Source organism: Platalea leucorodia, assembly GCF_965183815.1.
Source record: "Platalea leucorodia genome assembly, chromosome: 7".
Lineage (NCBI taxonomy): Eukaryota > Metazoa > Chordata > Aves > Pelecaniformes > Threskiornithidae > Platalea > Platalea leucorodia.
In genome coordinates this window covers 71,409,065-71,425,266 of record NC_138829.1, presented here as the reverse complement: position 1 = coordinate 71,425,266, position 16,202 = coordinate 71,409,065, and the positions used below count along the sequence as shown (strand labels likewise).

Here is a 16,202-nt window from a genome sequence, read left to right as displayed (position 1 = left end):
TAGACTGTGGATAGATAAAAAGATACCTGTTCCTAGACTAAAAAGCACAGCCACTGTCCCCCAGGATGTTAAATTCCAAGTTACATTTTCACTTTGTGATGGGACCTTGTATTAACTGTAGCCTTAAGATGTTTGAAATAACCTAGGTGTTTGAAATACAGGAAAAATTGTCAGTGTGAACAAGGTTACATGATTGCGACTGTGGACAGGTTATTTATGAAACACTTCATGTGCCCCCAAAAAATCCTTGTGCAGATATGGGACTTGAAACTGGAAAAGAATCATAGGTCAAAGGAGAGGTTGTGACAAACTGCTTTCTGTTAAGGACTTAAGGAAAAAAAACCTTATAAGAACTGCTGATGTTTCTTCTAGAGATGGCACTGTCATTGCAAGAAAAAAATCAGCAGTTCTTACATTTTTTTCTTTTCCATTCAAATTCAATGACTGTCAACTTTTTACATTGATGTTTATGAACTGGAAATTGCATCAGGAAATTTTTCACCCTCTTCCCTCCACGTCTTTCTGCAGTGATGCAAAAATGGCTGATGAGAACTGCACCGAGGTGACCCAGTTCACCTTCTCGGGACTCACAGAGCACCCACAACTGAAGCCCGTCCTCTTCACGCTCTTCCTGGGCACCTACGCGCTGACGTTAGCGGGAAACCTCGGCCTGATCGCCCTGATCAGGGTCAGCCCCCAGCTTCACACCCCCATGTACTTTTTCCTCGGTAACTTGTCCTTCTTAGACATTTGCTACTCCTCCACCATCAGCCCCAAAATGCTGCTGAACCTTCCAACAAAACCCAAAACCATTTCTTTTGCTGGCTGCCTCATGCAGTTTTATTTCTATGCTATTTTTGCCACAGCTGAGATTTACCTGCTGGCTGCCATGGCCTATGACCGGTACGTGGCCATCTCCAAGCCCCTGCTCTACGAGGCTGTCATGTCTCCTGGCATCTGCGTGAGCCTGGTCGCTGTGTCCTACCTTGCAGGGTTGCTGAATGCCATCGTGCACACAAGCGCCCTGCTCCAGCTGTCCTTCTGTGGCCTCCCGGTCATCAACAACTTCTACTGCGACGGGCCACCGCTGTTTGTTGCCGCCTCCACCGACACGCGCCTCAATGAGGGTTTAATGTTTGCGTTTGTGGGTTTCAACATGATAACCACCAACCTGCTCATCCTTGCCTCCTACGCCTGCATCATGGTGGCCGTGGGCAGGATGGGCTCTGCTGCAGACAGGCGCAAAGCCTGCTCCACCTGCGCCTCCCACCTGGCAGCCGTCATCATTTTCTATGTGTCTGCTACTTTTAATTACATGCAACCCAGTTCATCAAACTCACTGGAGAGCAAGAAAATCGCATCCGTCTTTTACACCATTATAGTCCCCATGCTGAACCCTGTGATTTACAGCCTGAGAAACAAGGAGGTGAAGCATGCCCTGACCAGTTTTATCAGGAGGAAGCTTCACTTCTGAAAGACAATCTGATGTTATATTATTTTCCTTTTTTTCTCTCTCTAAGGAGAATGTTTCATGCAGGTCTCTGTTGCCTTCAAAACCATTTGGCACCTCATATGTTAGGGTTGAAAAATTAATTAGTCTGCTCTCAAACTGTGCCCACTACCATAGCTACATCAGTCTTGTCTCAGGTACAAACTTCTCGCCCAGTTACTCTACTTCCCATGCAATAATCAAGGAAAAAGGTATGTCTATGAGCCAGAGATGGTGACGATCTGGATCTTCACACAGAATCATAGGATAGCTGAAGTTTGATGGGACCTCTGGAGATCACCTAGTACAACCACCTGCTCAAAGCCAGGTCAACCAGAGAGGCTGCCGAGGAATGTGTCCACTCAGGTGTTGAATATCTTTATTGGACAAATAAAGGATGCAGACCCCACAACCTTTCTGGTCTTTCAGCGCTTGACCACCCTTATAGGAATAAAGCTTTGTCTTATGTTTACATGGAACTCCCTGTATTTCAATTTATCTTCCCACTGGGCGCCACTGAGAAGAGTCTGGTTCTGTTTTCTTTACCCCCCCCAACAGGCATTTACACACAGTGACAAGATTCCCCGCTGAGCCTTCTCTTCTCCAGGCTGAACTATCTGAGCTCTCTCCTGGTATGAGAAGTTCTAGTCCTTAATCCCCTTCACTGCTCCTCTTCCATCATGTCCTTGTCTCTCTTGCACGGAGAAGCCGAGACCTGGACATAGCACCCCAGGTGTGGTCTCCCTGACTTGACCTGCTGGCAATGCTTTTCCTAATGCAGCCTAGAAGGCTTTTGACCGTCTTTGCCGCAAGGGCTGCCTCATGGTCAGCCTGGTGTCCCACTGGACACCCAGGCCCTTCGTCGCCGAGCTGCTTTCCAGCTGGTCACGCTCCAGCCTTTACTGGTGCCTGGGGTTATTGCTCCCCAGGTGCAGGACTTGGCGTTTCCCTTTGTTGAACTCCATGAGGTTCCTCTCGACCCGTTTCTCCGGCCTTTCCAGGTCTCTCTGAATGGCAGCACATCCATTTGGTGGACCAGCCATTCCTCCCAAGTCTGTATCATCTATGACCTTGCTGAGGGTGTAGTAGCCGGAATTCAATTCAAAATATTTGCAGCTACTTAGAGCCATCACTCTTTTTTGGTTAACAAGAACTATTTGTTTCTGTTTTCCATTTTTGTTAAGCAGTCTGACTGCAAACCATATTTCCAGAATGCTTGGTGCATACGCTGAGTGAGCGTGAATTTGAATGTGCAGTACTATATGGAGAATACTTTAAAAGCCACGATAAAATATAAAGTTTTATTAATTCTGAACAAACGTATGTTATATATCTGAATATTTTTAGGCTGAATCATAAAATGTGGCATTATTTGTTGACCACCACTAGCCTCCAGGATAGTAACTGTATAACTTCATATCCTTGAACTGAATATAGTTTTCTATATAAGTAAAGAACACATCAAACGACCTATTCAAATTCATTTTGAGTCTTTCCTTAAAATAAGTTTTCCTCTCTAGATTATGTTAAGAGCCAGAGGCACTTTTTCCATTTGCTTAGTTCAGCGCAGAATATGAAACGGTGATCAAGTACAAAACCTGGGGGTTTGACCTGAAGTTAATGCTTTTTATTTTCCCCCTGCATTGCTTTATGTATAGATATGCTGAATTTCATCAGCCATCCTATTGCTTAGCCTCTCCTCACGCGAGACTCCCCTGAGGGTGCAGACCCCCGCATGGCGCTCGGTGTTTCTCGACTCTCCCCGTGCTCACACGGGCTCGCTCCAGGTCGCATCGAGGAGCTCACGCCTTGCACCACCCCACTGGTGATTCAGGCAAGCGCTCGATTCCAAGAGGTTCCCTTAAGAGAAGTAAGGTGCTAATGTCCCCTTCCCCAGCCTGAAGTGAGAGGTTACAAACTCCCCAAGCCTGCCAAGACGTTGGCCTGCGTGAACAGTGAATTCACTAGGACTGATAGCATCTTTCACAACATTTAGCATTTTTAGCGTATTAATGTTATTCAATACCCTCTCGAAGTGAATTGTTTTTAAGCAGCAGCGTGTCTCAGGGAGATGCGAGGCTGCAACGCAGCAGCAGACAGGACTGTGCTTTGACTTGTGCAGTGGAAGGAGATGGAGGGTAAGCACCGGGATGAGCCTTGGACGGCTGCAGATCAAACCGTGGCTTTACTGACAGAGCTGGCTACGGAGACCACCTCACAAACTTCAGCCCCTCAGGCAGCAGAAAGCAACCGAGAACCACCAGCATGGTTAGCATCCATGAACTGGGGTAGTTCATGTGGGTCAGGACCCTGATGGCAACAATAGGTCGTAGTGGCCCTGATCAACCTCATCTGGTGTTTTCTTGCCCCACCACATGCACACTCACCCCCTTCCATGGACAAGGACCCCCCACTTAAGTGTGCCTTCAGGCCTTCCCTACACCACATTGTAGGTGTGCCTGGCTACATCTGTCCCCTGGACGGACCTTGGACCTTTGCTGTAGATAGTTTTATTCCGGGATGGGAAAATGTACGTACATTGTATTTTGTCTCCAGCCACATCTCCTTTTGCTTCTCACTGGACCCCCTGGATGAACCCTGAATCTGGTTCGTCATCTGCCATGGCTGTGGCTGTTGATGGACCCCTTGTGATGTCCCAAGCAAGCTGCTGAGTGACTTCTGCCAACCAGAAGTTGTTGGCCAGGGGCAGCTGCTCTCTCTGCTGCTGGTGGTGTGATGCACAGACCTGTTATCCTTCAAACTCCAGTGGTAACTTCTGTACCAACTGAGTGGAGGACTGGAGAGGTGTATGCCAACCCATAAACCCTCCAACCACCAACTTCAGGGTGTGGAGTAGTTGTGACAAACTAAACTGCTTTAGAAGTGCTCATTGCCTTTAACAAAGAGGAAAGTTTCCTTCTCCCTAGTGTCTGTGAAGTTGTCCCCCAGGGGCTTGTTAGGAGGAATGAGGTACCTTTACTATGAGCTGTCTAAGAAGGTTTCAAGATCATTAGGGGCTTCTTCACGATGCCCAGAAGGGCTTGTTAAGCTGGTGACTCCTGGGTGGCTGGCCCCCAGGGGGAGTTCCTTGTTTTGGGAAGGGGAGTAGTGTAGTTTGTGATGGAAATAGATTTAACAACTTAGATGATGTTGGAGTTCAGGCCTTTGAGAGGCTTCCAGTGGGTCATGCTATGACTATTGCCTCCGCTCACTGCTAGACAAGGCCTCTTTAGTCTCGTTAAGGCTTAAGAACTCTCCTGTTCTCCCTACATGTACAGTTCATATGCATTTGTTTGCCTTTGCTAATCAGATACTTTATCTTTGCCTTATCTTTCCTATCTTTCATTCATGCAAAGAATATTTTTAAAAAGTAAAGAGTCCTCTAGGTGTGGTGGGAACCTGGGCTGGCCTAGGAAAAGGCTGGTGTGTGGATCTGGCTACACTTCCCCTTTTCTGGCTTACTTTGCACTAAATATCTTTATATTTATCTTTGTATTTACCTGCTAAAGGCTTCATCTATCCCAGGGTTCACCTACACTATGCCAAGAGGCTCTGCAGGAGATGCAGACTTCTCCAGTACATAACCCACCAAGTCCAAGCTCAATTCTGGGCTAGCTCAGCTGGCATAATTCAAGGCTAATGCTCCTGGTAGGTGGCTGGAGAGTCTTGGGATGGTGCTGAGCAGCAGGAATATCCGCCAGCGTAGCACGTCGCTGCTGGGGCTGTGAAGAATGAGTCGTTCACCAAAGTGGCAATACGTCCTACCCCAGCAAGGACCTGTGCCAGACGTCGGACCCAAACCTTTCCCCTGGCCACCCTCAAAGGTGGCACATAGCAGTAGGGACAGACATCTGGCATGTGATCTTCCCCCAGGGGACAGCGATCTGCCCAAAAACCCAAGCAAGGAGTTTGTCCTCATATGTTTTATATCTTACATGGCATAAGAGTAAGGGAGTAGTTGAAGATACAACAATCCCTGCCCTTGCTCGGAGGGCAAGAGCCACAGCTGGGGCCATGTGCCCTGCTCTGAGCCACAGGAGAGCCCAGACCTCTCTCTCTGGGGTGGGTTTCTGGGCTCAGACCCATGAACGCCACCTCCAGATGCTGGTGCTCGATAGCAGCGTAAAGAGCCAGGGCTGACACTACCCCTTAGTCTGGTCCTTCCCTGTGCAGGACGGGTGTAAGCTCACTCCTGGTGTGCAGGATACTGGCTAAGGACTGGCATTTGTTCACTAATTGCATTTTCCACACTTCAACCTCCAGGCAGGGTCAGGATGCACCGATCTCCCTCAAAATACCTTTCTAGTTGCTGCTGTGATCTTCCTTAGGCAGGCACAAGAAGCACCAATCTTGCTGAAAAAAAACGTCCTTTACTTTCCGCTGGGACTCCACTTTCTGCCAGCTTGCAGAGGAAACCACATCAGTGCAAATCCTGCCTATTAAGATCGGTTGTTTTGTGTTGGCAAACATGAAAAGAAGAATGTACACCACAAAATTATAATTACAGATTTGTGTATCTGGGACAACTGCCATTTTCAGGTGTGTCGTTAAAACCTCAGTCACGCTGGGTGGGGTGGGGAGAGAGTTTTTGCATACCTGTAAGGTTACAGGCATAGCTGCAGTTATAAAAGCTGAAGTTCATCCTGCCTAACTCTGGTAGTCTAAAAACTACTTGGTTAGAATCGTCTTAAAACAGGTATCTAAAAGCCACTTTTCCTAGACAGACAGAGAGGCAGAAACAAGCACCAGATCACAGATGCCTGTAACAGCTTATTTGTATTTTACATTTTTTCAAGCACGTTATTCAAGCATATCAATCTCATTACTACCCTTTTCCAAAAAAATGCAAGATATTAAAGTGAGAATTGCTTTCTTAGTCTTCCATTCACACACAGATCAGCCAGACAACGTCTTGTCCTGCCAGCAGTCTGGATTTGGTGTGCCTTTCTTTATTACGGCTGTAGAATTCGGACAGCTTTCCCCCAGTCTGACGCTGGCTGTGAACGAGCAGGTTTCTCCCGCAGCTCAGAAACCAAGGAGGTATCCTTTCCAGACACGCATCTGGCAAACCAGCTGGGGGTACGCCTAGCGCACCCCACTGCTGTGCCCTCTCAGTACCCTTCTGAAGCCTTGCCACCTCCGCTTCAGCCAGGTTAAGGAATGTTTTGCATTGCTGCTCGATATCAAGCAAACCAATTTATGTCTAGCGCTCTGACTTCATGAACGTGATTCTTTTCCCCTCGTTTATAGACAACTCACTGGTACTTTCTCAGGCACCTACCATAGCGTGGGATGAGCTTCTCTGCCCACTGTACAAGGAGCCCAGCGGACCACCTCACAGCCTTGGGAGCTAGCTTAGACTTAGATGCTTCACTCCAGATTTTTAAAAACATGTGAGATGACTCTCATCTTTAGAGATCAGAAAGTCAGCTGTGTCCCACCGTGCTTTGTTATAACTTTCCATACGCTAGATCTAGTTGTCCTGATACCTCCCTCAGGTGCTTCTGGTGACGGTTATTTGACAGGCAGAAGGAAAAAGAGACAAGGCTGGAGGATATTTCTTGGAGCAGAACAGTTTGGACCACAAAATCAGAGGGGAAAGACAAGATTTTGGCTTTAAAGATGCTCTACCTGCTTTGGCTGTACATGTCTTAGATGTCATAGCGATTCGTTGTTGCTTTCTTTTCAAGCATTGGTTTATTTAGACTTTGAAGTCCACCGGGGAAGGACTTTCTGTGGGTTTCTCTAGGCTTGAATTATTCCATCTAACTTTAGTCGCCAAAAAACGTCTACATAAGGAAGGTTGCTCAGTCTGTGGAGAGGTGTTCTCCCCCTGTAGTCAGTGGGGGATTCAGATATGAAATTGGAATTACAATGGCATCCAACGGCATCCGGATTTTGGCTATAATGACACTGAGTAACAGATAAACCCACACCACAGAAAGGAGGACGCACAGTCGTCCATGACTGAGAAACCTAGTGGGTGGGGAGCAAAACCACCTCTTTTGCATGTGAGTACAAAGCACATCTTTACAAAGGTTAGTTTAATTGTCAGTAAGTTCAGGAGGTCTGAAATACTCTTCATCTTGCCTGGGTTACTTAAAACCTAAGGATCTGTCTTTGAGTTACAGAAAGAAAACCCCTCTGATATTCATGTCTGATTACGCCTTACTCAAATCAGAAAACAAAATAATCTACTGTCAGCTGTCCACGTGACAAAATAAAATTGAAGGATCTTGGCCCGTGAGGACCCAGAGTTGGACTGAAATGAAGTTGGAATTCAGAGGAGCAGAAATCAGTTACAGAGGAAGCAAAGCGGGTTATGGAAACAGGGTTGAGCAAAAGCTCACAGCGCAAGGGGATAAATATTAGTTACAAACAACTGCACCCTTTATTGGAGAAGATGGCAGTTTTGTTTGCTAACCAACATAACAGACGTTGAGAAATCTTCAGGTCCGAAGCGAAATCACAGTAGCAGCTCATGTTTGCAACGTAACTAACTTCAATGTTTGCATGCTCCAAAGTTAATTACAAAACCCTTCAGAAGCAAAATACATTTTAAGCTTTATATGATGCATTTTTCTCACAGTTCTGTAACTATTTTTTCTTTTTTCTTCTTTCTTTCCTTCTTCTCAGGATGCTCTTGGCATTTTCCACTTCTATTTTAAATGAATTGCCAGAGTGAGGCAGGCTGAAGTCGCAATGTCTTTATTTAGCCCCTGGGTTTTAGGCCAAATCCCAAACGTTATTTAGAAAGTTATTACGCAAGGTCTTTTTGTTTAGGTGCTGTTGAATTAAGTACGTTTATGATTTCAGCTCAGTCTCTGTAAAAATAAGTCTCAGATAATTGCAGGTAGAGAAATAATCACATCTGAGTATTGTTTCAACTCATGCAATACTACCAATCCTGGAAAAGCCTTTGAATAAACAGGGATTTGGGTCTATTCATTGCCCTTCTCAGGGCACGCTTCATGTCCTTGTTCCTGAGGCTGTAGATGAGGGGGTTCAGCATTGGGGCTACAATGGTGTAAAACACTGCAACCACTTTGTCCCTGTCCTGTGGAGGCCTTGACTTAGGATTCATGTACATGAAGATGGCTGTCCCATAGAATATGGTTACCACCGTCAGGTGGGATCCACAGGTGGAGAAGGCCTTGGCTTGCACATGGGCAGATTGAATCTTCAAGACGGTGGAAAGGATATGGGCATAGGAGGTGATGATCAGAAGAAAGGGAATGAAGACTATGAGGATGCTGAAGATGAAGATGACCAGCTCCATGAGGGCAGTGCCGGCACAGGCCAAGGCCAGCACTGCTGGCACTTCGCAGAAGTAATGGTTCAAGATGTCAGGCCCGCAGAAGGGCAGCCGCAAGGTGAGGCTGTTGATGACCATGGAGCACAGCAGGCTGCTGGTCCAGGAAGCCACGACCATGTGAATGCAAACCTTCCTGTTCATGACAGTGGTGTAGCGCAAGGGCTGACATATTGCCATATATCGATCATAGGCCATGACCCCAAGCAGAACACACTCTGCCATGCCAAAAGCCAGAGAGAAATACATCTGAGCAGCACATCCAGAGAAGGAGATGGTCCTCTTCTTGGTCAGGAGGTTCAGCAGCATCTGGGGGATGTTGCTGGAGACGTAGCCGATATCTAAGAAGGACAGGTTGGCAAGGAAAAAGTACATAGGTGACTGCAACTGGCAATCAGCTCTGATCACCGTAACGATCATGATGTTCCCAACAACTGTGAACAGATAAAAAACCAGGAACACTATGAAAAGAACAGTCTGTGTCCTTGGCTGGGAGGAAAGGCCTTGAAAGATGAATTCTGTCACTACGCTTTGGTTTTCCCTGGCCATGATTAGTCCAGTGGTTTAACTGTCAAGATAAGAAATAGTAACAAAGTCAACTCAAATGTGTTGCAAGGTAAGTGTGACAAGAGCTTATATTTTTCTCTGAAGGGGAGAGAATCTGCCATGGAAAATACTGTACCAGACACAACATGGCATCCATTTTATATTATCTATTATGATGACCAGAGAAATGAGAAAATGTTGAGAAAGTTTTCTCATGGTGCATTTAGCTGAACCCCTGTTCATGTTGGTTGTGGCCTAATTACACAGATTTAGCAGAAGAATGCCTAATTTATACACATTTTAATGCCCAACAGAGTTACCATCTTCTTTAGAAAATCAAAATTCAATGTTAGATCAAAAGACCATGTGTTAAAATCCCAGTTCTCGATATCCTTTCTTAACATGGGAAGAAACACGAAACAGACTTCTGGAGTGAAACAATCCTTCAGACACTCTCATTATGACACAGATCTGCTCTTTTGGACAAATATCCATAGACCTGTATCCTTTTCCTGCAATAAAGTCCAAATTCAGCACACAGACCACACCTAACAAATTAAATATGTCCAACCACCTTAACGTATATCTAGGATCTTACGGCATTCTCATCATTATAGCACCTACTGTTCATGTTCTGTCTTTACACGGTGTTGTCTAAGATGTTTTAAGGCTTTACCATAACATTAAATTTCTGAGTAGTATGTGGTCACAGTTGCTGGATCCTGCAGTAAAAGGAGAGTAGCGGAATGCCTACATTAATAATGCTGTGGGACACACTAATAAATGTCACTTGATATGCTGTAGGGTATCTGAGACATCTGAAGGCGGCCGTCACATTTGATGCAGGGATGTTGGAGGGCTTGCGCTCCTCTGGAATGAAAATTGGACAAATGACAGGTCACACCAGGATGTCTCAAGTGGTACCAGACTGCTACGGCTGAACAAATTATTTGGATGCCTAGGTGATACAGTCAATGGACTCTAAAGGGCGATTCAGATGCCGAGTAGCTAGTAGGTGATAACTTTAGCTATCTCAACGTCTCAGCTGTTCCCGAGAACCTGAGTAGCCTTCTGGACTTAACCTTGACACCTGGTTTATTCCTCACTCATGACACAAATTTAGATGTATAACTTACATATAAATGTTTATATGTAGATGCCTAAATCTGATGCCTTAACCTGAAACTGAATCCTATCCTGTGTTTTAAGGACCAAGCAGACTCTCACAACCTGAATTAGCAATTATGCATCCCTCCTGACTTGAAAGGAAGGATTAAGGTGCCGAAGCATCCGTGCCTCTTGCCATTTTATGTACACTGTGGTATCCAAGACATCTGTACGGGACAAGCACATCTGAGAAAAGAGCTGCAGAAGACTTGTATCGACTGCGTCAACTAGCTTTTCACTGGCACCTGTGCAAATGTGGCAATCAGCTCATATGTAAAGACCTAAATTTCGGTGAGATGGGTTTGATCCCTGATGTTTAATGAGATTAATCCAATTCTGATTCAAGACATGAACTCTCTAGACTAGGTGGACTCTATCAGTTACAATGTCAACTATAAGAACCTGAATCATATGAAATTCAGCATCTTTCTTAAGAGAGACATCTTTCTCCCATTGAAGCACATATACACGCAACCATTTTAAAGCCTGTGCCAACATAAACAGGTACAGTCAACTTCTGATTCTGTTTAGGCATTTATAATTTACATAACTACATGGCATAGGCAAAGAACAATTAAATTTTGCCTTCAATAAACCAGTTGTGGTAATGTTTTTGATGAATATCATACCACATTAAAAAACATCCTTCAGGATCTGAAAACTGTAAGCCTCTGGGAGCAAGAAGGGAAATTTACTCTGCCTACAGTTGTGCTGGTTTTGGCTGGGGCAGAGTTAATTTTCTTCATAGTAGCTAGTGTGGGGCTATGGTTTGGATTTGTGCTGAAAACAGTGTTGATAATACAGGGAAGTTTTAGTTATTGCTGAGCAGGGCTTACACAGAGTCAAGGCCACCAGCGAGGAGCCTGGGGGGGGCACAAGAAGCTGGGAGGGGGCACGGCCGGGACAGCTGACCCCAGCTGCCCAAAGGGCTATCCCATGCCGTATGGCATCATGCTCAGCATGTAAAGCTGGGGGAAGAAGGAGGGAAGGGGGGGATGTTTGGAGTGATGGCGTTTGTCTTCCCAAGTCACCGTTCTGCGTGATGGAGCCCTGCTTTCCTGGGGATGGCTGAGCACCTGCCTGCCGATGAGAAGTAGTGAATGAATTCCTTGTTTTGGTTTGCTTGCGTGCACTGCTTTTGCTTTACCTATTAAACTGTCTTTATTAAGACATTTCTTTATTAAAACCCACCAGTTTTCTCACTTTTACTCTTCCAGTTCTCTCCCCCATCCCACCAGAGGGGAGTGAGCGAGCGGCTGCGTGGGGCTCAGTTGCCGGCTGGGGTTAAACCACAACAACAGTATAAATAACTAGAGTGGGATTCTCTATAGGATTTAGTTTTCTACTTTGGAGTATCCGAGACCCAAGTGGCTCACAAGAAGTTCAACGGACTTGAGATCTGTGCTTCTAGATCACTTACCTCCTTCTCAAAATCATCTCCTTATATTATTGACATTAGTTGATAGCACAAGCTCTGAACTTTATATCTTTTGATTTCAAAGCCATTCGAAGGATGAGAGTAATTTATGTTTTAGAGGTGAAAAAAAGTAGACAAAAATAAGCTAAATGCTTTGCTCATGGTTAAAAGGTTTCTCAGAGAAACCATTATCTTATCATGGCATAGCTATCAGCAAACATGCCTTGGACCTATATAAATTCTCATATAATATGACTAAATTACCTTGAAATCATGCTGACATATCTCTGTTCAAGATTTGTAAAATTAAAGAATGTTTTTTCTGTACCTGAAAAGTTCCGACCTGCAAGAAAGTTGAAACTCATCCAATAACAGGAATACTGCTAGCAGAATACACAAAAGAAAATTGCAGACACCCCTTGCCCAGTCTCCGGAAATGTTGGATATTTGTAGGTAAGAAATAAATGCCAAGTGGCTTAGTCCTTTACAAAGATTTAGCTCATTCAAAGTGATAGCAAAGTAGTGGAGGAATTGAAATCACATTTCAAAATTTCCCTTTTGAGACACCATAACCAATCTTAAATGCCAAAGGGAAGTGGTCCCAGAGGGAGCATTGCAATTACTTCTTGTAAGCACAAGCCCAAGTATAATTTTAAGTGTTTAAGTCATAAACAATTGTAGTTTTGGTAAAAGTTTTTAAAATTGCCTGTTCAAGACTTGGTGAACCGTATGTTGCACTTCAAATCTTAAGAGGCCAAATATTTTAATGGATTTGTGGGATTTTTAGAGGATTGTCTAAAGATGAAATTTTATCCAGAAACACACTCATACTCCAATTTTGGTCTGAAGACATCAGGAGATGCAGAATCTGATACATCTCATAAGGTCAAATCCTCCTCAGATGTCCAAAAGTTAGTTATCTAGGTCTAAGCTACTAACTTTCTGCATAGTTAACAGCAGAAAATAGCCATTTTCAGAGCACAAGGGAAACAACGCTTCCTCCGTATTCAGCTCAGAGGAATCGGCATTTCTGGAGAGCGATTGATCTCCCTGTTTGCAAAGAGGAGGATAAATACCTATATTTGGTGAAATGACTTCCCAAGGGCTGGTGGAGTGGGAAGGCAGTGGTGAAATGGGTGGTCTAGAGAGTTTCCCCTAGCACCGTATTCATCTCTTTCCCATCTGCCTGGACCCAAGACGGACACCTCAAGAAGAGGGAACTGCACTGGATTCACCAAATATGTTTGGGTTTTTTAACTTCAGCTGTTTGAACTGCAAAAATCTGGGCTCAGTGACTGGGTTTGTTCCAGGACACATTTTTGATGAGGTGCCAGTGCTGGATCAGGTGTGCCAAAGGTTCGTTCAAACTTTTGAAGGCCTGAGGGGAAGCGAGACCTCGCTTTGGACCTGCTTGCATTAGGAACAGAAGCATCTTCAGCCAGGATAAAGAGGTGTACCCATCTCTGAGGAGAGATCACCAGCTGTAACCCCCTCCTGGAGCTAGGTGCTCATCCATAAGTGTTCCTCAAAAACGAGACGTTCTTTTTTTTTCTTGTGCCCGCTAGCTTACAACACTAGAAAGAGGGAGCTCGGTCAGACAGCTGTGATTTTCTTTGCCAGAGCTGGAAAAATTTTAACAGGGAAGGATCGTAATATACTCGTCCCATTTCTGATACTCTTTCTCTGAACATCTATTTCTGGCTGCCGTCAGAAATCGATACCCCTGGGCTGCCTCGTCTCGCACCGCAGAGCTATTCTCATGTTCTGACCGGTGGGGCTGCCCTGTTGGAACAGGAGGGTGGGAGTACAGGCAGCGCCATCACCCAGCGGCCAGCTGGAACAGCCAGAAAAATGTTGGCAAGCTCTGGCTGGTGATCTTTTTTTATTCTGCTGCTTCAGGAGAATCTCCAGTCTTTCCATGCAGTTGCTCACTCACATCTCTACAAATTGAGTCTTCTCTGACATGCTCTTTACACCAGGATGCCGGGAGGGGAAGCTGAATTTCTGGAATGAGTTCCCCTCTAATTGTATACAGCTGTCCCTGTAAATGAATAAAATATGGGGGAGTCCAAATAAAGTGAAGAAAAATACCCTGTATCAACGAAATCCTCATACTAATCATCATCTGTGCATTTGCACTTCACATCTGCTACTGAAAATCAGACTTCGCCTGTTTGCATAGCTGGCTTATCTCATACAACCAGTGAGGGATGCAAATGAACCACTTTCATGTATCTATTCCTAAAGATAAAGGACTCCTGGAATTCCTGATGTGCCTTCCAAAAAAATTTCATGTGCCTGTTGCTATTGAACTTCAACTGAAACCTCGACAAAGACGTTGACTTTTACTGTTTAATATAATCATAGAGACCAGTTGCAGACGGCTTAATGTGCTTCCAGAGACACTCCGACAATCACCGACATAATTCACTTCTCATAGGAACACCCCGTATTCTTACAAAGTGTATGCGAGCCAAAATGGAGAACCGGTGCACAAGAACACGGTGAAGTTGTGAACATTCGTCTGTTTTCTCACTTCTCCATATTTGCTGTGGAGAAGGCGTTTCTAAAAAAAAAAAAAAGGGTTTTTTTCCTTAAGCAAAATTCAAATATATTATTAATGTGTGGTTTTTCACTGTTTGCAATGCAAACAGGGCAGATTTCCCTATCTGCCTTTTGTACGGTGCTGTCAGATATGAAAATGTGCAACACAAAAGAGGTTGTGAATGATTTCTTTTTCTCCTTTAAAAATACTATCCAGTTGTGAAATTCGGATTGGGCTACAGTTCTGGCTTTAAAATTCCCAAGACTTTGGGGATCAAAAAAAAGTTAGCATTCAGTGTTTCAGTGTCATTCTCTCCTCCCTTTCCTCTGTATTTTTTTAAAATTCTGTATACAAAAGCTAGAATTGTAGAATCGCAGAATGGTGTGGGTTGGAAGGGACCTGTGAAGATCATCTAGTCCACCCCCCCACCACGGGCAGGGACATCTTTCACGAGATCAGGTTGCCCAAAGTTATGTGCAGGGATGGTAGATACTTTCCTTACACCCATGGAGCATCATAAATTTGGAATCGAGGACTTTCAAAACTTCAAACCCAAGACTCCTGCTGCAGAAAGCAGCTGAGTAAATCTAATGATGTTCTGCTAAGGTACCTTGTTTCCTCGGAGTGGGCTGTTTTCCATTGGAAGTCTTCTTTACAATATGTGAGGGGAGCTGTTTAGGCGCAGTGCGATCCACAGAGCCAACATAAACACGGAGAATAAGGAGATTAAAGACTAACACATAACTGTCGGTCCCCTTGGACTGCACACGCATACCTATGCACGCGCACAGGGAGCGGTGTTTATTATTTTGGTGGCACTTCATACAACCCCCATAGAACAGCCCAGGTTGGAAGGGACCTCGAAAGACCAACTGGTCCAACCTTCTGGGGGAAAGGGAACCTAGATGAGATTGTCGAGCACCCTGTCCGATTGTATCCTGAAAACCTCCAGCGATGGGGGCTCTACCACGTCCCTGGGGACGTTGTTTCAGTGAACGATTGTTCTTACTGTAAAAAATTTCTATCTTATGTTGAGATGAAAGCTCTCCCAGTACAACCTGTACTTGTTGCCCCTTGTCTTCTCCACATGGCTCCTTGTGAAGAGAGAACCTCCGTCCTCTTTGTAGCCGCCCTTTAAGTACTTTGCATCTTCATCTATTAGAAACTATATTTCCTCTATTTGGGAAGCTGTGGATCCTTGAAAACCTACTATCACGTAAAGCGGGTATTTCAGCTGATTCAGAAAGTGAGGTTTGTGTTTAGTTCTTTCAACTTGGAAAGGAAAAGGAGGGGTTAAATGGCACAGGACAGCCCTTATCAGCGGAGTCTGAATGAGTTCCTCGACTTCTCCAAAAGAATCACTCCTCTTACAGAGATTCACCCTCTCACTAGTATTATTCTGCTAATTGATGGCCAACACTCAGCCTTCCTGCTACTAATTCCCAACTCCACCTAGAAGCTGCCAGGGCCTTGAGGGCACTAATAGGACTTAATGGCCCTGACCAGCCTCACCTGGACCACTCCACACACATGCCCCTGGCCCAGAAGCCCCATTTAAGCTCAGTCCAGGGCCATCCATCCTTCCACAGTAGGCATGTCTGGCTGCAGCTGTGTTTCTGCCTCCTGGATGGACCCCAGATGAAGACTGCAGCTTTGTCTCCAACCCCGTTGCTCCTGATGGCACGCTGTGGATGGGCCCTGCACCGAGGTCATTGCCTGCTGTGGC

The 16,202-nt window shown here is 45.1% G+C and overlaps 2 protein-coding genes across 2 annotated transcripts; one reads left to right on the top strand and one right to left on the bottom strand.

Annotated features, from left to right (window-relative positions):
- Positions 1-538: 538 nt before the first annotated feature.
- Positions 539-1,474, top strand: LOC309593154 (olfactory receptor 5J3-like; the record flags this gene model as incomplete). Its single annotated transcript, XM_082317309.1, has 1 exon — positions 539-1,474. One exon carries the CDS (start codon positions 539-541, stop codon positions 1,472-1,474), a length of 936 nt encoding a protein of 311 aa, XP_082173435.1.
- A 6,913-nt stretch (positions 1,475-8,387) lies between these two features.
- On the bottom strand, positions 8,388-14,425 carry LOC309593153 (olfactory receptor 5AR1-like; the record flags this gene model as incomplete). The annotated part of the gene is made up of 2 exons (XM_082317308.1): positions 14,391-14,425; positions 8,388-9,369 (listed from the first exon to the last, which is right to left on the bottom strand). The coding sequence occupies exon 2, from the start codon at positions 9,348-9,350 to the stop codon at positions 8,388-8,390; it is 963 nt and encodes a 320-aa protein (XP_082173434.1). The 5' UTR covers positions 9,351-9,369; positions 14,391-14,425.
- Positions 14,426-16,202: the final 1,777 nt, after the last annotated feature.